The following is a 21,522-nucleotide window of genomic DNA, read 5'->3' as shown; positions in this document are numbered from 1 at the left end:
ATTGGCAGGCGGATTCTTTACCGCTGAGCCACCAGGGAAACCCAGGCACTTCTCCACTAACATAGAGGCACTTGTTATGGAGTTTTTGCAGTGGAGACTCAACATCCTGGAAACATTGAGGACGATGTATCCGTGAGCTTTCCACCTGATTATGGTGGTGTGTTTCTAGGCAATATTGTTGCCTACATGTGTGATTAGGGAGTTGAAATGAGTATAATCTCTACATCCTGCATTCTTCACTTATTACGAGATTTCATAATTGTCATACTTTACATTGTCATTTTCAACATCTGCATACCATTCCATCAAGATCAAAGACAGTGATTTACTTAACCATTCCCTTTTATTAAAAAAAAAAAAAAAAAATGTGGGTTGTCTAGAATGCTTTATATTTATGGATAGTGTTCCAAGGAATACCTCCAACTCTGTGGCTTTTTCAGTCTGAAACATTTCTTCCAGATAAATTCCCAGATATGTTTAGTCAGCCTGAAAGGTTTGAAACACTTGCCAAACTGACTTACCAGAGTCAGATCCATTTAATAATGATGCCAAGAGTAAATGCACAAGCCAGCTCATGGACCACAGCCAGATAAGGGGGCTCCGCAACCTCTTCAACTCACCGCATATTTAAATAACACATAGATCATACTTCTCAGTGGTTTTTATCTTGTCTGGGTTTTTTTCTTCTTCTTTAGGAAGTACATTTAAAATCAAGATTGACCTACCATCATGAACCACGTGGTCTTGGCCGCGTTTCTGACCTGTTTCAAAGAGCTGCTGTTGATATCTGGTTGCATTTCAAGATAGAACAGAAGGCTTTCGTTGATGACATTTGAGAACCAGCTGTGAGAAAGAAAATGGGCCACAGGTAAAGAGAACATGTGATATCATTCTTTTTTTTTTTTTGCTAATTTTTAATGGGAGGATAATTGCTTCCCAGTATCTTTTTTTTTCAATGCCAGAGGTCAGGGGACATGTCTGCATGCATGACTGCTGAGTCACTCCATCATGTCTAACTCTTTGTGACCCCAGTGGACTGTAGCCCTCCAGGCTCCTCTGTCCATGGGATTTCCCAGGCAAGAATACTGGAGTGGGTTGCCATTTCCTCCTCCAGGGGATCTTCCCAACTTAGGGATTGAACCCACATCTCCGGCATTGCAGGCAGATTTTTTTTTATCTACTGAGCCACCTGAGAAGCCCCAGGGAACATGTCTCCCAAGACCTAGAAGTCCGGGAGGGGTGACCAAGTAGCTGCAGAATTAGACGAGAATTAGACGTCAGAGATGGCATCCCCCTCAGCCGAAAGCAGAGACCAAGAGACCCTCCCGATGGTCACAGTCAACACCACATCGGGTGGAAGGTTCTAGCACACGTCAAATAGCCCAGAAGTTGTTCCTCCTTTGACGAGCAAGCTGACGTCTTGATGGAGACCAACACAAACCTTGATGTTTTATGTCGGAAATTTCTGACGTTAGTGTTGGCAGGTCGGTGAAGTTGGAAATGGTGGGCTCGGGGTATTTTTAAAGGGAGGTGACTCACGGCTCTCCCAGGAGAATGTCCAAACCAGCCTCTTCCCATCAGATAAATTATTAACCACCACCGTGTGCCCTGTCTGGCAAAGCACTCTGTCGCTGCAGCAAAGGGCTTTCTGATTTGGTACTTGTCACAGGTCTATTTGCACAGAGCAAACCCACCTGAAATGCTGGGGCAGACTGCCTGTGGGGGACAGGAGGAGATGAAGACTGCTCTCTACCTTTCTTGTTTTTTTTTTTTATTTTTTAGTTGTTTTTTTGGCCGTGCCACACAGCTTTCGGGATCTTAGTTTCCTGAACCAGAGATGGAACTCTTGCCCCATGCAGTGGGAGCTTAGAGCCCTAACCACTGGACTGCCTGGGGAGTCATGGTTTCTGTCCTTGTTGCCCTGAGCTGTGACTCATCACACAGACACGGGGTGTCGCCCCTGTGTCTCATCAGATACAGGAATCCTGCTGTCAGGACAAATGCAGGGACTTCCCTGGCCGTCCAGTGGTCAGGACTCGGTACTTCCAGTGCAAGGGAGGAGGGTTCAATCCCTGGCCGGGGAAGTAAGATCCCACATGCCTCACACTGCAACAACAACAAGAAAAAATTAATTAATTAAAAAATAAAACAAAGATGGGTGCAAAAATAAAAGATGGATTTAGAAGGCACGATGAAGCATTTGATTTGAACGTTAACCCCCAGCGATGGGACAACGCTCCGGAGGCAAGTGGTTGGTATGTGACCACGTTAAAGTGAGGATTTTCTGTTCTTAGGGATTCTCTATAATTTGAGAGGATGTGAATTTATTTCCAGAAGGTCACGGGTGCAGACTGGCCTTCGTGTCTGGACAGCATTGCCTCCAGGGCCATCTGGACAAGCCTCTAAAGGTTTCCTCTCCCAAGACTCTGCCTCTGGAACTCAGGTCACACTTGGGAAGGCAACTTACAAGCGGTTTGCACTTCATGTCCCAGTGAGAGTTTAAAGAAACAGAAACACGTTACCAAACGATGAAAACCAGCATTATTTTGAAGAATCGGGTCTTGATCATGGCTCCCATGCGTCTCTCGTTCTCCGTGTAAATGCCTTGTCTTCCCTTCAGTAAGGAGGCCACTGTGGAGAGCAGAGAGGAACGGTGTGTGATGTTCATGATTGACAAAGGCCAGCAAACCGGATGGGAGCCCGCAAGTCATCCTGGAGAGCAGGAGGCAAGATATCAGCCATGCCTCTCTCACCACTGCATCGGGAGGGGCGGGGGTGCTTCTCAGACACTCGGGGGGAATACACAGCTTTTAAAGGTTTCCTTTGAAGTCTTTGTGGTTTCCCTGATAGCTCAGCTGGTAAAGAATCCGCCTGCAATGCAGGAGACCCCAGTTGGATTCCTGGGTCGGGAAGAGCCCCTGGAGAAGGGAGAGGCTACCCACTCCAGGATTCTGGGGCTTCTCTGGTGGCTCAGCTGGTAAAGAATTTGCCTGCAATGCAGGAGACATGGGTTCGATCCCTGGGCTTGGGAAGATCCCCCTGGAGAAGGGAAAGGCTACCCACTCCAGTATTCCGGCCTGGAGAATTCCTCGGACTTTATAGTCCATGGGTTCACAAAGAGCTGGACATGACTGAGCCACTTTAAGTTTTGAAATTGTTTAGATTTATATAAGATATACAGAGATAGTAGAGTCCCCATAGAGCTGCACCCAGCTGCCTCCAGTGTTAACATCTTCTGCAACCACATTCACAATGATACGTTGGTCAGCATGAAGAAAACAACGCTGATACAGTGCTGTTAACTACACCCCCAGTTTTATCTGCATTTTATTCGTTCAGGAGCTGTATTTTTGACAGTTTATACTTTTTATCTTTATAATAAAATTATGTTTATAAATATAAAATATAAATATCAAAAATTATTTTTATTATAAGAATAATTCACTAGGGGACTTCTCTGGTGGGTCAGTAGTTATAAGATTCCATGCATCCAACACAGGGGGCAAAGATTTGATCTCTGATCAGGGAACTATAATGCCCCATGCTGAAAGGTGCAGCCAAAAAATTTAAAAATAATAATAATTTATCCTTGATTTCTTTCTTTCTTTGGCCAAGACTCTCTGCACGTGGGATCTTAGTTCCCCAACTAGGGATTAAACCCAGGCCCCCCTGCAGTGAAAGCGTGTAGTCTTAACCCCTGGACCTCCAGGGGAGTCCCATACTTGCTATTTTAAAATGTTGAAAGATTTGGCATTCCTCCTTTAGACAAGTTGAAAAATATAAAAAAAAGTTTAGAAAAAAAATGAATAACCTATCATCCCCCAAAGACAACTACTGTTAGCATCTTAGTATATTTCTTTCCAGTGTTTTTTTCTACACTTCGTTTTCCTTTATTTGATGTAATTGAATCACTGTTTTTTAATCACTGTGTTTTAATGCAATGTTTTTAAAAAAGCTGTATTTGGCTCAGATGGTAAAAGCGTCTGCCTAAAATGTGGGAGATCAGGGTTCAATCCCTGGGTTGGGAAGATCCCCTGGAGAAGGAAATAGCAACCCACTACAGTACTCTTGCCTGGAAAATTCCATGGATGGAGAAGCCTGGTAGGCTACAACCCATGAGGTCACAAAGAGTCAGACACGACTTACTGACTTCCCTTTCTTTCTTTCTAATACACTATGGGGGTTGTGTGTTTTTAAATTTTTATTGCAGTAGAGTCAATTTCCAATGTTGTGTTAGTGACATGTGTACACACACTGGTTTTCAACGCAGATACGAAGAGAGAGACCCAAAGAGCCTTGGTGATGTTGTTTCCCTAAGTAGCAGAGCATGTCGCTTAAAGTTCTGCAATCCACAGTCAATCCTCCAGTGACCTTTCTGTGGACGTGTGTTTCTTTATTCCGATTCTGCCCGTGAGGGACCCACAGGGCACAAGGGGGCTAGAGACTTGCCCCAGGGTTCGTCTCCTCAACGATGGGGTAGGGGGCTGGAATGCAGGCCCCCTCCTGTGGGTCTGCTGACTCACCTTCTCGCCCAGATATTTCTGGTGCCTCTGACTCATGTCCTGTGGGCCCCTTCCTGCTTCCTGCCCAGCTGGGAGAAGACATGGGCCCAGACAACACAGGGGGAGCCAGCCCCCCCACCACCAGCGACAGCCCTGTCCATCTCCACCCCTTGCCCACGGCTGACCTTTCCTTTCCTCTCCTGTTCCCGTCTCCCCCTCTGCCAGTTTACAAGGACACTGGGTCTTTGAGGGCACGCCAAGGATAGACCCAGGATGAGTCCAGGTAGAAGGGAAAAAGTCCACAGGTCCCTGGGCTGTGCGCTAACGGATGCTGGCAAAGACTTCATCTAGCCGTGACTGAGTAGGCTTTCTCCCTGTCACTGATGTAAACCCACTCACTCTCCCCAACTTCATTCTGCTCGTCTCTGCAGGATGACAGATGAGGTCAGGGATCCTAAATAATGACTGGGTCCCAAGTCCTGGGGCTCATCCCCGTGGCCTCATCCCCAGGGAAGCTTCCCTGCCCTTTACCTGCGGTCACTGTCTTTCGGAATAAGATGGGGTTGCCCACGAGGACCAGTAGCAGCGGCAAGTACGTGGTGATGTAGTGGGGGATGGCATGCTCCAGGCCCCTCTCGCACCTGGTGGGGAGGAGGGGAGAGAAAAACCGAGGCATTCTCCAACAATGAGGCTTTACCTGAAATAACCCGCTGCCTTATCTGAAAGCCGAGATAAGAGGACCCAGAGCGCAAAGGGAAATGCACAGATCACTTCTGGCTGCCGGAAGGAAACCTGACTCACATCTCATCATGTCTGTGGACAAGCAAGTAAGTCACAGAAGGAGAAGCAGGATCAATCACAGTTCTGTCTTGTCTCAGAAAGTGGGCCACTTTTCAAGTTCCCCCTTGGAAAAAAGTAAAGACAGGAAAAGACTCTGGGATGGTGGACGCCCACCCCCACCACAACCCCGCTGTGAGACCCCTTCAAAGAAAACACACACAGTTCAAGCAAGACAAAGACACTCAATAGGCTAGTAAGGTCCTCAGCGCTTTACTACGTGCTAGGCCTGGCTGACATCACCAATAAGATCCAAGCTCTGCCCTCGAACAACTGAAAACACCCGAGTTTCCTATTTCTCAGGACACTTGTCCCCAAGGTGACCCATAACCATTTCGGTGGTTCTTTTCAGAAAGAAAGACAGGAATGTCTACTGATGGGTTGGGGGACTCGTCCGTCAGCAACAGGACATGGTGGTATGCTACACACAGCTATGTTACCAAGGCCGGGAGTGTCACTGAACAAATGCATAATGTAGAGAAAGTGGCAAAGGGGGAGAGGGTATCCAAAGGAGAAGTTGCTCAGGTCCAACCCCAGATGAGGTGGAAAGCCAGAGGAGGGCGCAGCCCTGGAGGCCCGGGAAGGGGGCATGATAAAGATGCCGGTGCTTTCATCAGTATGGAGTGCGCACACCAGAGATGAAAGTGGCAGAATGCACAAAACCAGGCATGAACAATGCAGTGCCTGCCTTTTGTTGCCCTAAGGATGGCAATACCATGTGAAGATGGGGCATTCTTTTTTAAATGAAGCTTTCTTCTTCAGCTGTGAAAGCTAAACCATGGTCTACAAGGGCTTGAGGGGAGAAAGGGAAACAGGAGGAGCAAAAGATGAGATTCGAATGATGAGGGACAGATGAGTGAGGGTGGGAGCCTGCACAGTGCTCTGAGAATGCAAATGATGAAGGGTGGAGATGATGGAGGGTGGAGAGGTGATGATGGGATGATGATGGAGGGTGGAGATGATGGAGGGTGAAGATGATGGAGGGTAATGACATTGGAGGATGAGATGATGCAGGGTGGGCATGATGGGATGTTGTAAGGTGGAGATGATGGAATGTGGTAATAATGGAGGAGGAGATGATGGAGGAGGAGGAGATGGAGGTAGACATGATGGGATGATGGAGGGTGGAGATGATGGGATGGTGGAGGGCAGACTGATGGAGGGTGGAGATGGGGGAGGGTGGACATGAGGCAGATGAGATGATGGTGGCTAGAGATTATGGAGGATGGTTCTGATGGATGGTGGAGATGATGGAGGGTGGGATGATGGGATGATGGATGGTGGAGATGATGGAGAGTAGAGATGATGGAAGATGAGATGATGAGATGATAGAGGATGAGATGATGGAGGTTAGAGAAGATAGGATGATGGAAGTTGCAGATGATGATGGTTGCAGGTGATGTATGTTGCAGATGTTGGAGCGTGGGGATGATTGAGGGTGGAGATGTTGGAGGGTAGGGATGATATAGGGTGCAGATGTTGGAGGATGAGATGATGGAAGATGGGCATGGTGGGATGATGGTGGGTGGAGATGATGGAGGTTGGAGGTGATTCATGAGGGTGGGGATGATTGAGGGTAGAGATGTTGGAGGATGAGATGATGGAGAATTAAAATGCTTCTGGGGGAGGCCTTGTGTTAATCTCGGAGCACATGGGCTCAAATGAAACAGCCCCAGGATCCCACGGGTGGAGGTGAGTGATAAAAATTCTCTTTCCGATTAAGTGCATCCCTCTGTAACAGCTGCTTACTCTGTCTTCGTCCTTTTAAGGCTCCTGGGGAGAGCAGATTATTTTGAGGGGTCTACACAGAGGCCTGGAAGTAGTCACAGTTGACAAGGCAATAGGACTGTGGAGACATTTGAGTGAGCAGCTGCAAGAAATTAAGAAAGATGGGGAGAAACAGTCTACACCACAGGTCAGCAAACTTTTTCTCTAAAGGAACAGATAGGAAATATTTTAGGCTTCAGAACCCTCACGGCCTTTGTCAAATCTACTCAACTCTAATGGATAAAGCAGCCATAGACAATACATACACAAATGGGTATGGCTGTGTGCCAATAAAACTTTATTTACAAAAGCAGGCAAAGGGCCGGATCTGTACTAAGGGCCATGCTGTACTGATCCTTGGGTCTGTGCTGTGCTGTGCTTAGTTGCTCAGTTGTGTCCAACTCTGCAACCCCATGGACTGTGGCCCCCCAGGCTCCTCTGTCCATGGGATTCTCCAGGCAAGAATACTGGAGTGGGTTGCCATGCCCTCCTCCAGGGGATCTTCCAAACCCAGGAATTGAACCCAGGTCTCCTACATTGCAGGCAGATTCTTTACTGTCTGAACCACCAGGGAAGTCCAAGAATACTGGAGTGGGTAGCCTATCCCTTCTCTGGGGGAACTTCCCAACGCAGGAATTGAACTGGAGTCTCCTGCATTGCAGGCAGACTCTTTACCAGCTGAGCTACCCAGGAAGCCCCTCCCTGGGTCTACAACACCCTAAAATCACCAAGAGACGGTGTCCAATATCTGATTTTCAGTTTTCCATTAAAATGTAGAATATATCTCCTTAGAGAGACCTTGAGGTTTTACAAATGGTAAAGGGCAGGGGTTCAGACTCAAAGAAATGTCTGAGACAGTTTCAGAGGCCACATCTCCCAGCGTGTGTTCAGAAGAGCACAGGATGGAGACATGAAAAAAAAGTGCAGACAGCAGAGGCTGAAAATGAGCTATTCTAAAAGCAACCCTTTGAGTCTCCCAGACATCTGGAACTCAGCCCTGGGATGTTCAACTCACCTGCGTGCCCAGAGGAAGCTGGTTTGAAGGATAAAAAAAAAATCAAGAGCCGGTAGGAGGGAGCCATCACAGGTGTGTAGGGAGGAGAGATGCACCCCCAGCTCCGATTGTGCCTCTGAGGTTGTTTTTTTTGTTTGTTTGTTTAAACACAGCCCTCAGTACAGATCCAGCCCTCCGCCTGCTTTTGTCAATAAAGTTTTATTGGCACACAGCCATGCCCACTTGTGTATGTATTGTCTATGGCTGCTTTATCCATTAGTGCTGAGTAGGGAAAGTCACATAACATCAAAGTCACCATTGTAAAGTGAACAACTCAGCAGCATTTAGGACACCCATGGTGCCATGCAAGCTCTGTATCCACACTGTGCACATCACCGACCCAACACACACGTGACGGGCAGGAGCAGGGAACCCTGGCTGGCTCAAGGAGCCAGGCATGTGCTCGCAGCTGCACAGATCCTGGACGAAGACCTGCCCACCCACATGGAGTCAGCACCCAGGCATGTCTGCAGGAGGATTCCCCATGGGGGTCCGGCATTGGGGGAGCCCCGGCTTACCTGGACATGGAAGGATAGTACAGCATGAGGGCACCCTCCACGCTCAGCAGGGCGGCCAGGCCCCAGGTCATCAGGTGGTACAGCAGGATGGTGCTGGGGGAGAGAGAATACAGGTCCAGAACCTCAGGTCCAGCACCTGCCCGGCCCCGCACTCTGCAAGCAGCGGTAAAACACATGCAGAGCAGACTCTCAGCAAGTAGCCCCCTGATTGTGCTTCTGAGGTTGTTTTGTTTGTTTATTTGTTTAAACACAGCCCTCCGTACAGATCCGGCCCTCTGCCTGCTTTTGTAAATAAAGTTTTATTGGCACACAGCTGTGCCCACTTGTGTATGTATTGTCACCCCTTAGCGCTGAGTAGTGAAAGTCACGTAACATCAAAGTCACCATTCTAAAGTGAACAACTCAGGGCATTTAGGATATCCACAGTGCCATGCAAACCCCACCTCAGGCCCGTTTCAAAACATGTTCATCCCCCTAAAAGGACACCCACACCCATTCAGGGGTCTCTCCCCATCACGCCTGCACCCCCAGCCCCTGGCAACCACTCAACTACCATCTCTCTCTATGGATTTGCCTATTCTGGACATCTCATCCAAGTGGAAGCGTAAAAAATGTGGCCTTCTGTGTCTGGTTTGTTTCCCTTAACTTAAGGCTTTCAAGGTCCATCTAGGCAAAGCTATGGTGTTTCCAGTAGTTATGTATGGATGTGTGAGTCGGACCATAAAGAAAGCTGAGCGCTGAAGAGTTGATGCTTTGGAACTGTGGTGTTGGAGAAGACTCTTGAGAGTCCCTTGAACTGCAAAGAGAACCAACCAGTCCATCCTAAAAGAAATCAGTCCTGAATATCCTTTAGAAGGACTGATGCTGAAGCTGAAACTCCAATCCTTTGGCCACCTGATGCGAAGAGCTGACTCATTGGAAAAGACCCTCATGCTGGGAAAGATTGAAGGCAGGAGGAGAAGGGGACGACAGAGGATGAGATGGCTGGACGGCATCACCAACTCAATGGACATGAGTTTGAGTCAACTCCGGGAGTTGGCGATGGACAGGGAGGCCTGGCGTGCTGCAGTCCGTGGGGTCACAAAGAGTTGGACACAACTGAGCAACTAAACTGAACTGAAGGCTCTCAAGATTGACAGAAGGGATGGACATTTCAGGTGCCCAGCAAGAATACCTTGTTGTTTTGATTGTGCCTTCTTCCTTTTATAAAAATGAGCTGGCATAATTCCTCCTAGGGACCTAGCTCCCCCAGTAGCAAGAGGTTCCCAGCCTCTGTCCTTCCTGAAGTCATCTCGGTACCCAGCACGCAAGGGTCTTAATGCTCAGTCCAAACCACCAAGAAGGTCTCTGAGAAATGGGTGGCCATCTGACATTCCAGGAGAGCTGGGAGACTTCCTATCTCTCTCCACTGCCACCCTTGATCATTCCTTGCAGAGTTTACACTCTTACCACCTCCATCCTTACATCCTTAACCATCCCCATCCTTCATCTCTGTACACCCACACACGCCACCCTATCCCCCCAAAGGAGCAGAGTCAGTAAGCCTTGCAGGTAATCCAGAGAGGTTCAGAAACTTGCCAACAGTCACTCAGTGACTGAGGTGAGTGAGTGAGGGTCAGGAACTTGAACCCACTGGGGCCAAGGCACTAACCACTGTGTAATTCCTCCTAGACAGCCCCCTCTCCAGCACCAGAAATCTTGGGCTCTGTACTTAGCATAACACATCCATACACACTTCTTAGAACTTCTTCCTATACCTTTAAATACCATCAGAATTATCATGCCAATAATAATAAAAATAATCATGCCAATCCTTTTTTAGCATCTGCCCAGTTCCAAATATGAAATTTACTGAATTACTTATTTCCATGGTTTTAAAATCCTCAATTTTGGGGGGGGCACCTGGAGAATATTTTGCTATTTTTTCTTAATATATATATATATTATATATATATATAGTTGACTTACAATGTTTCAGGTGCCCAGCAAGAATACCTTGCTGTTTTGATTGTGCCTTCTGCCTTTTATATAAAAATGAGCTGGCATTAGACATTTCTTGGTGAAGTGCCCACTGGGAGGTTCTGATAGACTGTGTCTTAGTTCAGTTCAGTCACTCAGTCGTGTCCAACTCTGAGATCCCATGGACTGCAGCATGCCAGGCCTCCCTGTCCATCACCAACTCCCGGAGTTGACTCAAACTCATGTCCATTGAGTCGGTGATGCCATCCAACCATCTCATCCTCTGTCGTCCCTTTCTCCTCCTGCCTTCAATCTTTCCCAGCATCAGGGTCTTTTCCAATGAGTCAGCTCTTTGCATCAGGTGCCCAAAGGATTGGCGTTTCAGCTTCAACATCAGTTCTTCCAATGAATATTCAGGACTGATCTCCTTTAGGATGGACTGGTTGGATCTCCCTGATGTCCAAGGGACTCTCAGGAGTCTTCTCCAACACCACAGTTCAAAAGCATCAATTCCTTGGCACTCAGCTTTCTTTATAGTCCAACTCTCACATCCATACATGACTACTAGGAAAACCATAGCCTTCACTAGACAGACCTTTGTTGGCAAAGTAAGGTCTCTGCTTTTTAATATGCTCTCTAGGTTGGTCATAACTTTTCTCCCGAGAAGTAAGCGTCTTTTAATTTCATGGCTGCAGTCACTATCTGCAGTGATTTTGGAGCCCCCCAAAAAAGAAAGTCTGTCACTGTTTCCCCATCTATTTGCCATGAAGTGATGGGACCGGATGCCATGATCTCAGTTTTCTGAATGTTGAGCTTCAAGCCAACTTTTTCGCTCTCCTCTTTCACTTTCCGTGTCTACCCTACAGAAATAAATGCTCCTGGCCTCTCCAACCTTCCCCTCCGGCAATGAGCTAGAGCAGAAGAACCCGGCCGCTCGCACTGAATACCTCTGTCCAGCCGACCTCTGGATCACCAGGTAGGCATCCACTGCGTAGCAGAACAACCACCAGAAGCAGGCGCTGTACAGCAGCTGGATCCAGAGCTATAATCAGAAGAATGGCATCCTAGCCCCTGGGTGCAGGCTCGAGGTGGCCCCGCCCCACCCCTGATGTCATCCCAGCCCCTGGGGGCGGGCTCCGGGTGGCCCCGCCCCTCCCTGACGTCATCGCGTGTCCCTGAAAGCCCTCGGCAGACACGTGGCCACCCTTGGAAGCCTAGGCTGGGATGTGGCCTGGGGGCAGGCGGGTGCCTTGGTTCCCCGTCTGCTCAGCCAGACTGGTCCAGCAAGCCCCTCCTGATGCTCACATGTGTAGGCAGAGAGATGACGGGCTCAGAGATGAAAGGCCTGGCCAGGCACTTTGAACCAGATGCGCTTCTGCTGAGGACGAAAGAGGATGCGCAGGAAGGACCTTCCCAGGGGGAGCAAGGCAGGGATGTGCTGCAATGCTAAGCGCCTTCAATGGTGTTCGACTCTTTGCGACCCTGTGGACTGTAGCCCCCCAGGGTCCTCTGTCCATGAAATCCTCCAGGCAAAAAATACTGGAGTGGGTTGCCATTTCCTCCTCCAGGAGATCTTCCCTACCCAGGGATCGAACCAGCATCTCCTGCATTAGCAGGCGGGTTCTTCACCCGTAAGACACCTGGGAAGCTCCAGAGACCCCTGGAGGGTTTGTTAAATCACAAACAGGCCCTCCTCCCACAGGGTCCCTGGTCAGTGGGCTAAGGGTGGGGGTCTCTGAGCTTTTCTAAAAACTGCACTGGGTTGGTGGGAGGGTCAGGACCATACTTTGAGGACTCAGTGTAACAGAGGGGAGTGAAGGGGTGGGGAGGGGGACGAGGGAAGCCACACTTACTGCACTCCCCACACAGAAGACGGCTGGCCACACATCTGTCCTGTTCACGGTGGAGATGTCGTCCACGAAACTCGGAAACCCTAACCACATCGCAGATCGGACCGCGATACCTAAGGGACAACCAGGTGATAACGCTTTCTTTGTGTCTGCTCCTGACTCAGACCTAAAGGGGGCCTGCTGACTGTAAAAATGATGGATGGACAAATGGGCACATGGACAGATGAAAGGATGGATGGATAGAAGATAGGAAAGGAGAGAGAAAGATGTGAGGGAGGCAGAGATGAAAGATACACATGTTGGTGGGTGCAGGAGAGACAGAGGAGAAAAAAAAAAAAGACTCAGAAGATAAGGATTATGGTTGCAGAGCAATCCCAGGCACTTTGATTTCCACTTCCACTAACGTCAGCTATAGTCATGTTCCTTATTTTGCTTGTTCGTTTATTTGCCTATAAGAAGCAACTGTGTGAATAACAGTGTGTGTTTCTTGGCTGTATTTTTAGTGTCCGGCTTAACTAGTCCTCATGTTAAAAAAAAAAAAAAAAGAACGACTGAAAAAAAGCACATTCTTTCTTTTTTCATTTTTTTAAAAAACGATGTATTGATTTATTTTATTGATTGGTCTTTGTTGCTGCTAACAGGACTTTGTCTAGGTGCAGCGAGCAGGGGCCGCTACTCTTGGGCTTCTCATCTCTGTGGCTTCCCTTGCTGCGGAGAACCAGCTCCAGGGCAGCTGGGCTCCAGTAGTTTCATCACCTGGGATCAGTAGTCATGGCTTGTGGGCTCAGTAGTTATGGTGCATGGGCTTAGTCGCTCCATGCCATGTGGGATCTTCCCCGACCAGGGTTGGAACTCATGTGCCCTGCATTGCAAGGTGGGTTCTCAACCACCGGAACACCAGGGAAGTCCCGAAAAAGCTTAATTCTGAAGTTGTGAAAGAGAGTTCTTTTGTTCTTTTTAATAAAATTAAAAATTGAAGATTTTCACAAGTTAGCTCTTGTAATCTACTTTTGACATTTATTATTTGTGAGTGTTCCTTGCTCTTAGATCCAGATATCTAATTCGCCTATAATCAGTATCCACACTCAACGTATATAATAGGGTTGTGAGGTTTGTGATAACATCTGTTTGAGTGTACAGTGTATAACACAAAATGCTCAAGGGGAAATGAATGGTACAGACTTGTATACTAGTATAATGTGTGTAGTTGGCATACAAAACATATACTTCAAAATAGGCAACCAGGTATACACTATGTCCTACACCACCAAGGGGCATTATGGACACTAAAATCCTAAAGCTGTCGCTTCTCATTCTTAAGTGCAAATAACAGCAATAATGTTTTCTTCCAGATGGTGCTTTGTTGTTTTCACTATGGAGATCTGCTTTGAGCTCAGTAAACACCATATGTATATATATTTGCATGTATATGAGGTGATGGGTGTTTAGGAAACATTTTGTGGTAAATGTGAGTCATTGTGCTGGATATCTAAACATTTCCCGGTGCTGTATGTCAGTGAAGTCTCAGTAAAACTGGGGCGGGACTTCCCTGGTGGTCTAGTGGTTAGGATTCTGTGGTTTCACTCCCATGGCCCAGGTTCAATCCCTGGTCAGGGAATTGGGATCCCACAAGCTGTGCAGTTTGTCCAGGAAAAAAAAAAAAAGATTTTAAAACATCCTACGGGGGGCAGGGGGGCGGCGGGGAATCACATTCCATGTGAGAGGCATCTGTATTTGTTTCTGTCTTTATTTTGGCTGTACTTGGTCTTCACAGGCTTTCTCTAGTTTCAGAGAGTGGGGGCTACTCTTCATTGTGGTACGTGGACTTCTCATTGCCGTGGCATCTCTTGTGGAGCGCAGGCTCTAGGTGGGTCGTGGGCTTCGGAAGTTGTGGACCCCAGTCTCTGCAGCATAGGCTCAGCAGTTGTGACTCACAGACTCTGGAGTATGCGGGAGCCTCCTGGACCGGGGCTCGAACCCGCATCCCCTGCATTGGCAGGCGGGTCCTTTACCACTGGACCACCAGGGACACCGTGGCATCATCTGTGCTTGTTATTTTTCAGCGAGGAGGTCCGGACACCCCCTGCCTTGCCCTGACTCCTGCTTCTGCTCATTTGCCCACAGTGCCATGTACCTTCCTTCAAAAGGCGAAAGGATGTACCAATCTTATTTCCTGACCCACCCCCCAAAAGATGTTTGGCTGCAACTCTATCTCCAGATATTCAAGTTACTGAAACTATTAAGATGCTTCCCCCAAATGCTACAGCAGAATCAGGGAGGAAACCAATTTTTTAAAATTTAATTATCCTGCACCACATTCACTTTGTCGCTAACAGAAAGGGAAGTATTCCTTCCTGTCTTACTCCAGTCTGAAAAAGTGACTACAAGTTCCATAGCTTGTGTCTGGAGTCAAGATTCTTGAGCGTCTCCAAGCACAAAACAGCAAGAGGAACAGGGGAGCCAACCCCTGGAACACATGCACCAGGTATCTGGTCAAGGTGGGCTAGAAGCTGCTGGGATACCCTCAGGACACGGAGGTGGAAGCCATTCAAATACCATCAGAGCCTCTCCTTCAAGAGCAGATGATTCCAACATGGCCAGCACCCGTCAGCACTCACAGAACACGGACGCTCTTTGGATCCTGATTTGAACTAACGAACGGAAAACTGGCATGTATGGCATGCCTGAACATGTAGCGGTGACATGAAGGAATCGGTTTTCCTTATTTTTTAGGTGGTAATGATATCAGTGATATATATATATATAATTACATATTATAATATGATACTATATTAAATATACACTTAATATAACATATTGGGCTTCCCTGATGGCTCAGAGGGTAAAGTGTCTGCCTGTGATGCAGGAGACCCGGGTTCGATCCCTGGGTCGGGAAGATCCCCTGGAGAAGGAAATGGAAACCCACTCCAGTACACTTGCCTGGAAAATTCCGTGGACGGAGGAGCCTGGTAGGCTACAGTCCATGGGGTCGCAAAGAGTTGGACATGACTGAGCGATTTCACCTCACTAATATAACATATTAAATATATTATATATTGTAATATATAATAATATTGTAACATATAGTATATGGCTTCCCTGGTGGCTCAGATAGTAAAGAATCCTCCTGCAATGTGGGAGACCCAGGTTTGATCCCTGGGTTGGGAAGATCCCCTGGAGAAGGGATTGGCAACCCACTCCAGTATTATTGCCTGGAGAATCCCATGGACAGAGGAGCCTGGTGGGCTACAGTCCATGGGGCTGCAAAGAGTCAGACATGAGTGAGTGACTAACACACACACACATGTAGTATACAGTATGTCACAATAGACATGTTATATATTATAATTATGTATATAATTATATATATATGTTGAATTCTTCTACAGTTACATACTGAGATTTGTGTGGATGTAATGATATAAATTCTGGGATCTGCTTCAAATTAATTCAGTGGGGAGTGGGGTACAGGGATGAAGTATAGAGGAGGCTAGGTGATGAGAACAGGGGGCTTCTTATACAGTCTCTCTACATTTGCATATATTTAATAAAGTCCAAAATAAAAAAGTTTAAAAGGTCAGCAGTATCAAGCTTAGAGTTTGTAAAACGTGCTGTGCTAGGGTTGAAAGCAGGGGTCAGCAAAGTTTCTGTAATGGATCAGAGAGAAAATATTTTAGGGTCTGCGGCCCACACTTTCTCTATGTTTCTCTATGCAACACTCACTTCTGCCCTCGTGGGGAAACAGGGTGGGCGGAAGATGTTGCCCCAACAGTGCCCAAGTGCAGGGCACAGCTGTATCCCCATCAGAGTCCACTTACGGACGCTGACATTCACATTTCACAGAATGCTTACGTGTCTGAAATACTGTTGTTCTGTAGATTTTCTTTAAAGTATTTATTTACTTGGCTGGGCCAGGTCTCAGTTGCTGCAATGTGAGATCCTGTTCCCTGACTAGGGATCGAATCCAGGTCTCCTGCATTGGGAGCAAGTCCCTGTTCTGTAGATTTCTAAGCTTCGAGTGTTAAGCTAGCTTTTTCACTCTCCTCTTAGAGAGGGAGAAAGTGAAGTTGCTTAGTCATGTCTGACTCTTTGGGACCCCATAGACTGTAGCCCACAGGGCTCCTCCATCCATGGAATTTTCTAGGCAAGAGTACTGGAGTGGGTTGCCATTTCCTTCTCCAGGGGATCTTCCCGACCCAGGGATCAAACCCGGGTCTCCCACCTTGCAGGCAGATACTTTACCGTCTGAGCCACCAGGGAAGCCCCCGTAGATTTTTAAAACACACTTTAACATGTAAAAACATTCTTAACTCATGGGCTGTACATAGAAAAGCAGGCTGGATTTAGCCTAGAGACTACAAGTTTGCACATCCGTGATAGAAAACCCAAACTTAGATACATAGATAAAAAAGGAAATAAAAATTTTATCGTATATATATGGAGTTTTCTTCCTGATCCTGCTAAATCGGTTTGGAAACAACTGCATGTGTGTGAGCACAGGCTTGATAATATTAACTATTAGTCTCTCATTGGTGGAACGATCATGGAACCGTTGTATTTTCTGGGTTTTCCTTCATAGGACTGCCTAAAGTTTCCCTAGTAAGAGCAGTAACAAATACATCAAAGTGTTAAAAAAAAAAAAAAAAAGAAAAGAAAAGAAAAGAAAAGAAAAAAAGAAGTCTCCGGAAGCAACTTTTACCCATCTTGTATTGCAGAATCTACTCGTCCTCCGTAGTGTCCCTGGGTAGCCGTCTCTGGATCAGTCCTCCCACCCGCGGGCCAGGCGCTCTCAACCACGCACAAGCGGTACCTGCTCCCTGGGGCGGGCATCCTCATTTGCACACGTAGGGGTCCCCACTCACGGGCCACGGGCCCTAAAACGCGCACCACCTGACTGCTGGGCACCCCCACTCATACCCAGGGCTTCCCACTTGCGGGCCGCATGCCTTCAACCACGCACAAATGGGTCCCCACCTGTGGGCTGGGTGCCCTCATCCTTGCACGGAGGGGACCCCACCCGCCTGCCGGGCGCCCTCAACCACTCACAAACGGGTCGCGGGCCTGGCGTCCTCACCCGCATATAGAGGGTCCCCCAGTCCCGGAGACCAGGTGCGCTCAACCATGCAAGGAGTGGTCCCCATCCGTGGTACGTACACCCTGAACCATGCACACGACTCCAGGGATGGGTGTCCTTCCCTGCACACGAAGGCTTCCCCAATCGAGGGCCGTGTTCCCTCAGCTCCCAAGAAGGGGGTCCCCACTCTCGGGCCCCGCGGCCTCCACTGGGCATGGAGGGGTTCCCATCGCGGGCCGTGTGCCCTCAACCGCATAAGGAGAGGTCCCCATTCGCTGGCTGCGCACCCTGAACAGCACACAGAGGAGCCCTGACCCGAGGTGCGCATGCCCTGAAAAACGCACAGACAGCTCCCTGTTCGCAGGCCAGGTGTCCTCAACCGCGCACGCAGTGGTCCCCACCACTGGGCTGTGCGCCCTTAACCGCGGAGAGAGGCGTCCTCACTCGCGGGCAGTGTGCCCTCAAACACACAAAGGTATCCCCACTCGAGGGCCGCGGGCCGCAACTGGGCATGGAGGGGTCTCGACACGCACTACGTGTGCCCTGGAAAACGCACAGACGGGTCCCAACTCGCGGCTCGACATCCTCACCTGCACACGGAGGGCTTCCCACCCACGGGCCGTGTGCTTTCAACCGCGCGTGCAGTGGTCCCCACCACAAGCCAGTGCGGCTTCAACCGCCCACGCAGTGGTTCCCACTCGCGGGCAGTGCGCCCTCAAGCACACAGAGAGGGTTCCCACTCACGGGCCACGCACCATCAACCGCACGTGGATGGGTCCTCAAGGCTGTAGGCGTGCCCTCAACTGCACACCAGGAGTTCCCCACCTGTGGGCTGTGCACCCTCAACCGTGCACGGAGTGGTCCTCACCACAAGGCTATGCGCTCTCAACTCCCACGAAGGGTCCACTCATGGGCCACGAGCTCTCAACTGGGCACAGAGAGGTCCCCACTCGCAGACCCCTGGGTCGTGTGTCTTCAACTGCTCACGCAGTGGTTCCCACCCGCGGTCCATGCGCCCTCAACTGCTCAGGGAGCAGTCCCCACTAGCGTGCAGCGCGCCCTCAGCACAAACGGAAGGGGCCTCATGGGCTGCGCGTCCTCACCCGCACATGGAGGGGACCCCACCTGCAGGCCGTGCGCCCTCAACTGCGCACAGAGGGGTCCCCACTCCTGGGCCCTCAACTGGGCATGGAGGGGTCCCCACCGCAGTACCCATGCCCTCAACTGAGCACCAAGGGCTCCCCACCCGTGGGCCGTGCACCCTGAACCACGCACGGAGTGGTAGTCCTCACCACAAGGCTGTGCGCCCTCAACTCCTATGAAGGGCGTCCCCACTCGTGGGCCGCACGCTCTCAACTGGGCACAGAGAGGTCCCCGCTAGCAGGCCATAGGCCCTCGGCTGGGCACAGAGGGGTTTCCATCCGCGGACTGCGCAAGCAGTGGTCCCCACCTGCCGGCCGTGCGCCCTCAATTGCACACGCAGGGGACTCCACTCTCTGGCTATTGGCCTTCAACTGGGCACGGAGGGGTCCCGACCTATGGTACTCGACCCCTGGAAAATGCACAGATGGGTCCCTACTCGTGGGCCTGGTGTCCTCACCCACACACGGAGGGGACCCCACCCGGGGGCCGTGCACACTCAACTGCGCACACAATGGTCCCCACCCGCATCCACGGGCCCTCAACTGCGCACGCAGTGGTCCCCACCAATGGGCTGTGCGCCCTCAATTCCCACGAAGGGCGTCCCCACTCGCGGGCCTCGCGCTCTAAATTGGGCACAGAGAGGTCCCCACTCGTGGGCCATGGGCCTTCAAATGGGCATGGAGGGGTTCCCACCCCGGGCCGTGCGCCTTCAACTGCGCACACAGTGGTCCCCACCTGTGGGCCGTGCACCCTCAACCGTGCACGAAGGGGTCCCCACTCGCGGGCAACGCGCCTTCAAGCACACACGGAAAGATCCCCACTCGCGGGCCGCGGGCCCTCAACTGGGCAGGGAGGGGTCCGCACCCGCGGTGCGTGTGCCCTAGGAAACGCACAGACGGGTCCCTACTCGCGGGCCAGGCGTCCTCACCCTCACACGGAGGGGTCCCCACCGTAGAGCTGCGCGTCCTCAATCGCGCAAGCAGTGGTCCCCACCTACGACGGGTCGTGCGCCCCCAACTCCCATGAAGGAGTCCCCAATGGCTGGCCGCACCTCGTTAATCTCGCTTGGAGGCCCACCTGTGGGGCCGCGGGGCTCTCAACCGCGCACCTAGGCACGCCCTGAAAAAACGCACAGACGCGCCCCTACTTAGGGGCCCAACGTCTTCACCCACAGAGGGAGCCCTACTCGCGGGCCGCGCGCGCTCAGCTGCGCACGGAGGGGTCCCCACCTTTGAGCTGCGCGCCCTCAACCGCGCACTCAGTGGTCTCCACCTACGACGGGCCGTGCGCCCACAACTCCCACGAAGGGGTCCCCACTGGCGGGCCTCACCCCGTCAACCTCCCACGGAGGACCACCCGTGGGCCGCGGGTTCTCAACCGCGCACCTAGGCACGCCCTGAAAAAACGCACAGACGCGCCCCTACTTAGGGGCCCAACGTCTTCACCCACAGAGGGAGCCCTACTCGCGGGCCGCGCGCACTCAACTGCGCGCGGAGGGGTCTCCATCCGTGCAGTACGCACGGGCCCTGAACCACGCACGGAGGGGTCCCCGGCCGTGCGCCCTCACCTCCCAAGAAGGGGTCCCCACCCGCGGACCGGGCGCCCTCACTCGCACACCGACGGGTTCCCCACCCACCCTCGCCCGCGCGGGTCGCGCGCTCACCCAGGCAGCCAAGCAGGTCGCAAGCGGTGGCGGCGCGCACGATGCGCACGGAGGCGGGGACGCGGGCCGAGGTCGCCGGCGAGGCTGAGGCGATCCCGGGGCCCGCGGGCCGGCGCCCGGGCCGCAGCTGCAGGAGGCCGAGCGCCAGGCGGAGCGCGCCGCTACCCAGACACAGCGCGTGGAAAGCCCGCGGCTGGAAGCCCAGCGCGAGCCGCGTGGCGGCGTCCCGCGTGGGGCAGCAGAAGGTGGCTAGTCGCGGAGAGGCCATGGGTCGTGCTGGGGACGCGCGCGGCTCGGGTCTGCCTGCCGGCCTGAGTCATGTGCTGGGCGCGGGGGCCGCGGGGAGGGGGCGTCATGTGCCCTGGCCCTCCCCGCTGCCCCCGCCTGATCCCCGCCCCGCGCTAGCAGAAAAGGCGCCAGGCTCGGCGAGGGCAGCGCGGAACGCCACGAGGCCTCACGAGGGTGATGCTTGGTAGCGAGGAGGAGGGGTGGGGGCAGAGAGCTCAGGGTCGGGAAGTCCGCGCTCTCGCCCGTCAGCAGGCCTTCCCGGGGGGCTGCTGCTGCTGCTGCTGCTAAGTCACTTCAGTTGTGTCCGACTCTGTGCGACCCCATAGACGGCAGCCCAGCAGGCATCCCCGTCCCTGGGATTCTCCAGGCAAGAACACTGGAGTGGGTTGCCATTTCCTTCTCCAATGCATGTAAGTGAAAAGTGAAAGTGAAGTCGCTCAGTCGTGTCTGACTCTTAGGGACCCCATGGACTGCAGCCTACTAGGCTCCTCCATCCATGGGATTTTCCAGGCAAGAATACTGGAGTGGGGTGCCATTGCCTTCTCCTCCCGGGGGGTGGGGGTGGTTAATTCTCCAGAACCCGGAGCCCTCAACAGTGCTGTCTCATCTTAACCTATCTCCCCCAGAAACCACTTGCTCTTGCCAGGTCTGAGCAGTCTGAGTCGCTGACATCCTTCATTTTGATCGTTGCCAGTTCATAAACAGTGACCTTGCAGTGATTAGCATGAAAATACTGCTTTTCTGTGGCCCCCCTCCGCCAGGGAAATCACCCCACAGAGCTAGGACTTTTGCTTGGAATCAACAAACCTTTGAAGAAAGGGGAAACTCTTTTGCCAAACTGGACACACACACACATACACACACACA

General features: G+C 51.1%; 1 protein-coding gene across 1 annotated transcript in view; it reads right to left on the bottom strand.

The window, feature by feature from the left end:
- Positions 1 to 20,635, bottom strand: part of LOC129641151 (G-protein coupled receptor 143-like) — a 29,224-nt gene extending 8,589 nt beyond the window's left edge. Inside the window, exons 1-7 of the mRNA XM_055565933.1 lie at positions 20,368 to 20,635; positions 12,491 to 12,600; positions 11,585 to 11,679; positions 8,679 to 8,771; positions 5,034 to 5,143; positions 2,523 to 2,631; positions 726 to 843 (exon numbers count right to left, since the gene is read on the bottom strand). Coding sequence (XP_055421908.1) covers positions 726 to 843; positions 2,523 to 2,631; positions 5,034 to 5,143; positions 8,679 to 8,771; positions 11,585 to 11,679; positions 12,491 to 12,600; positions 20,368 to 20,635 — 903 coding nt within the window. The remainder of the gene's footprint in view (positions 1 to 725; positions 844 to 2,522; positions 2,632 to 5,033; positions 5,144 to 8,678; positions 8,772 to 11,584; positions 11,680 to 12,490; positions 12,601 to 20,367) is intronic.
- Positions 20,636 to 21,522: the final 887 nt, after the last annotated feature.

The sequence above is a fragment of the Bubalus kerabau genome, unplaced genomic scaffold (genome assembly GCF_029407905.1).
Source record: "Bubalus kerabau isolate K-KA32 ecotype Philippines breed swamp buffalo unplaced genomic scaffold, PCC_UOA_SB_1v2 scaffold_78, whole genome shotgun sequence".
In the NCBI taxonomy this organism is placed as follows: Eukaryota; Metazoa; Chordata; class Mammalia; order Artiodactyla; family Bovidae; genus Bubalus; species Bubalus kerabau.
The sequence above is the reverse complement of the archived record's forward strand: the minus strand, read 5'-3'. Positions and strand labels throughout refer to the sequence as shown.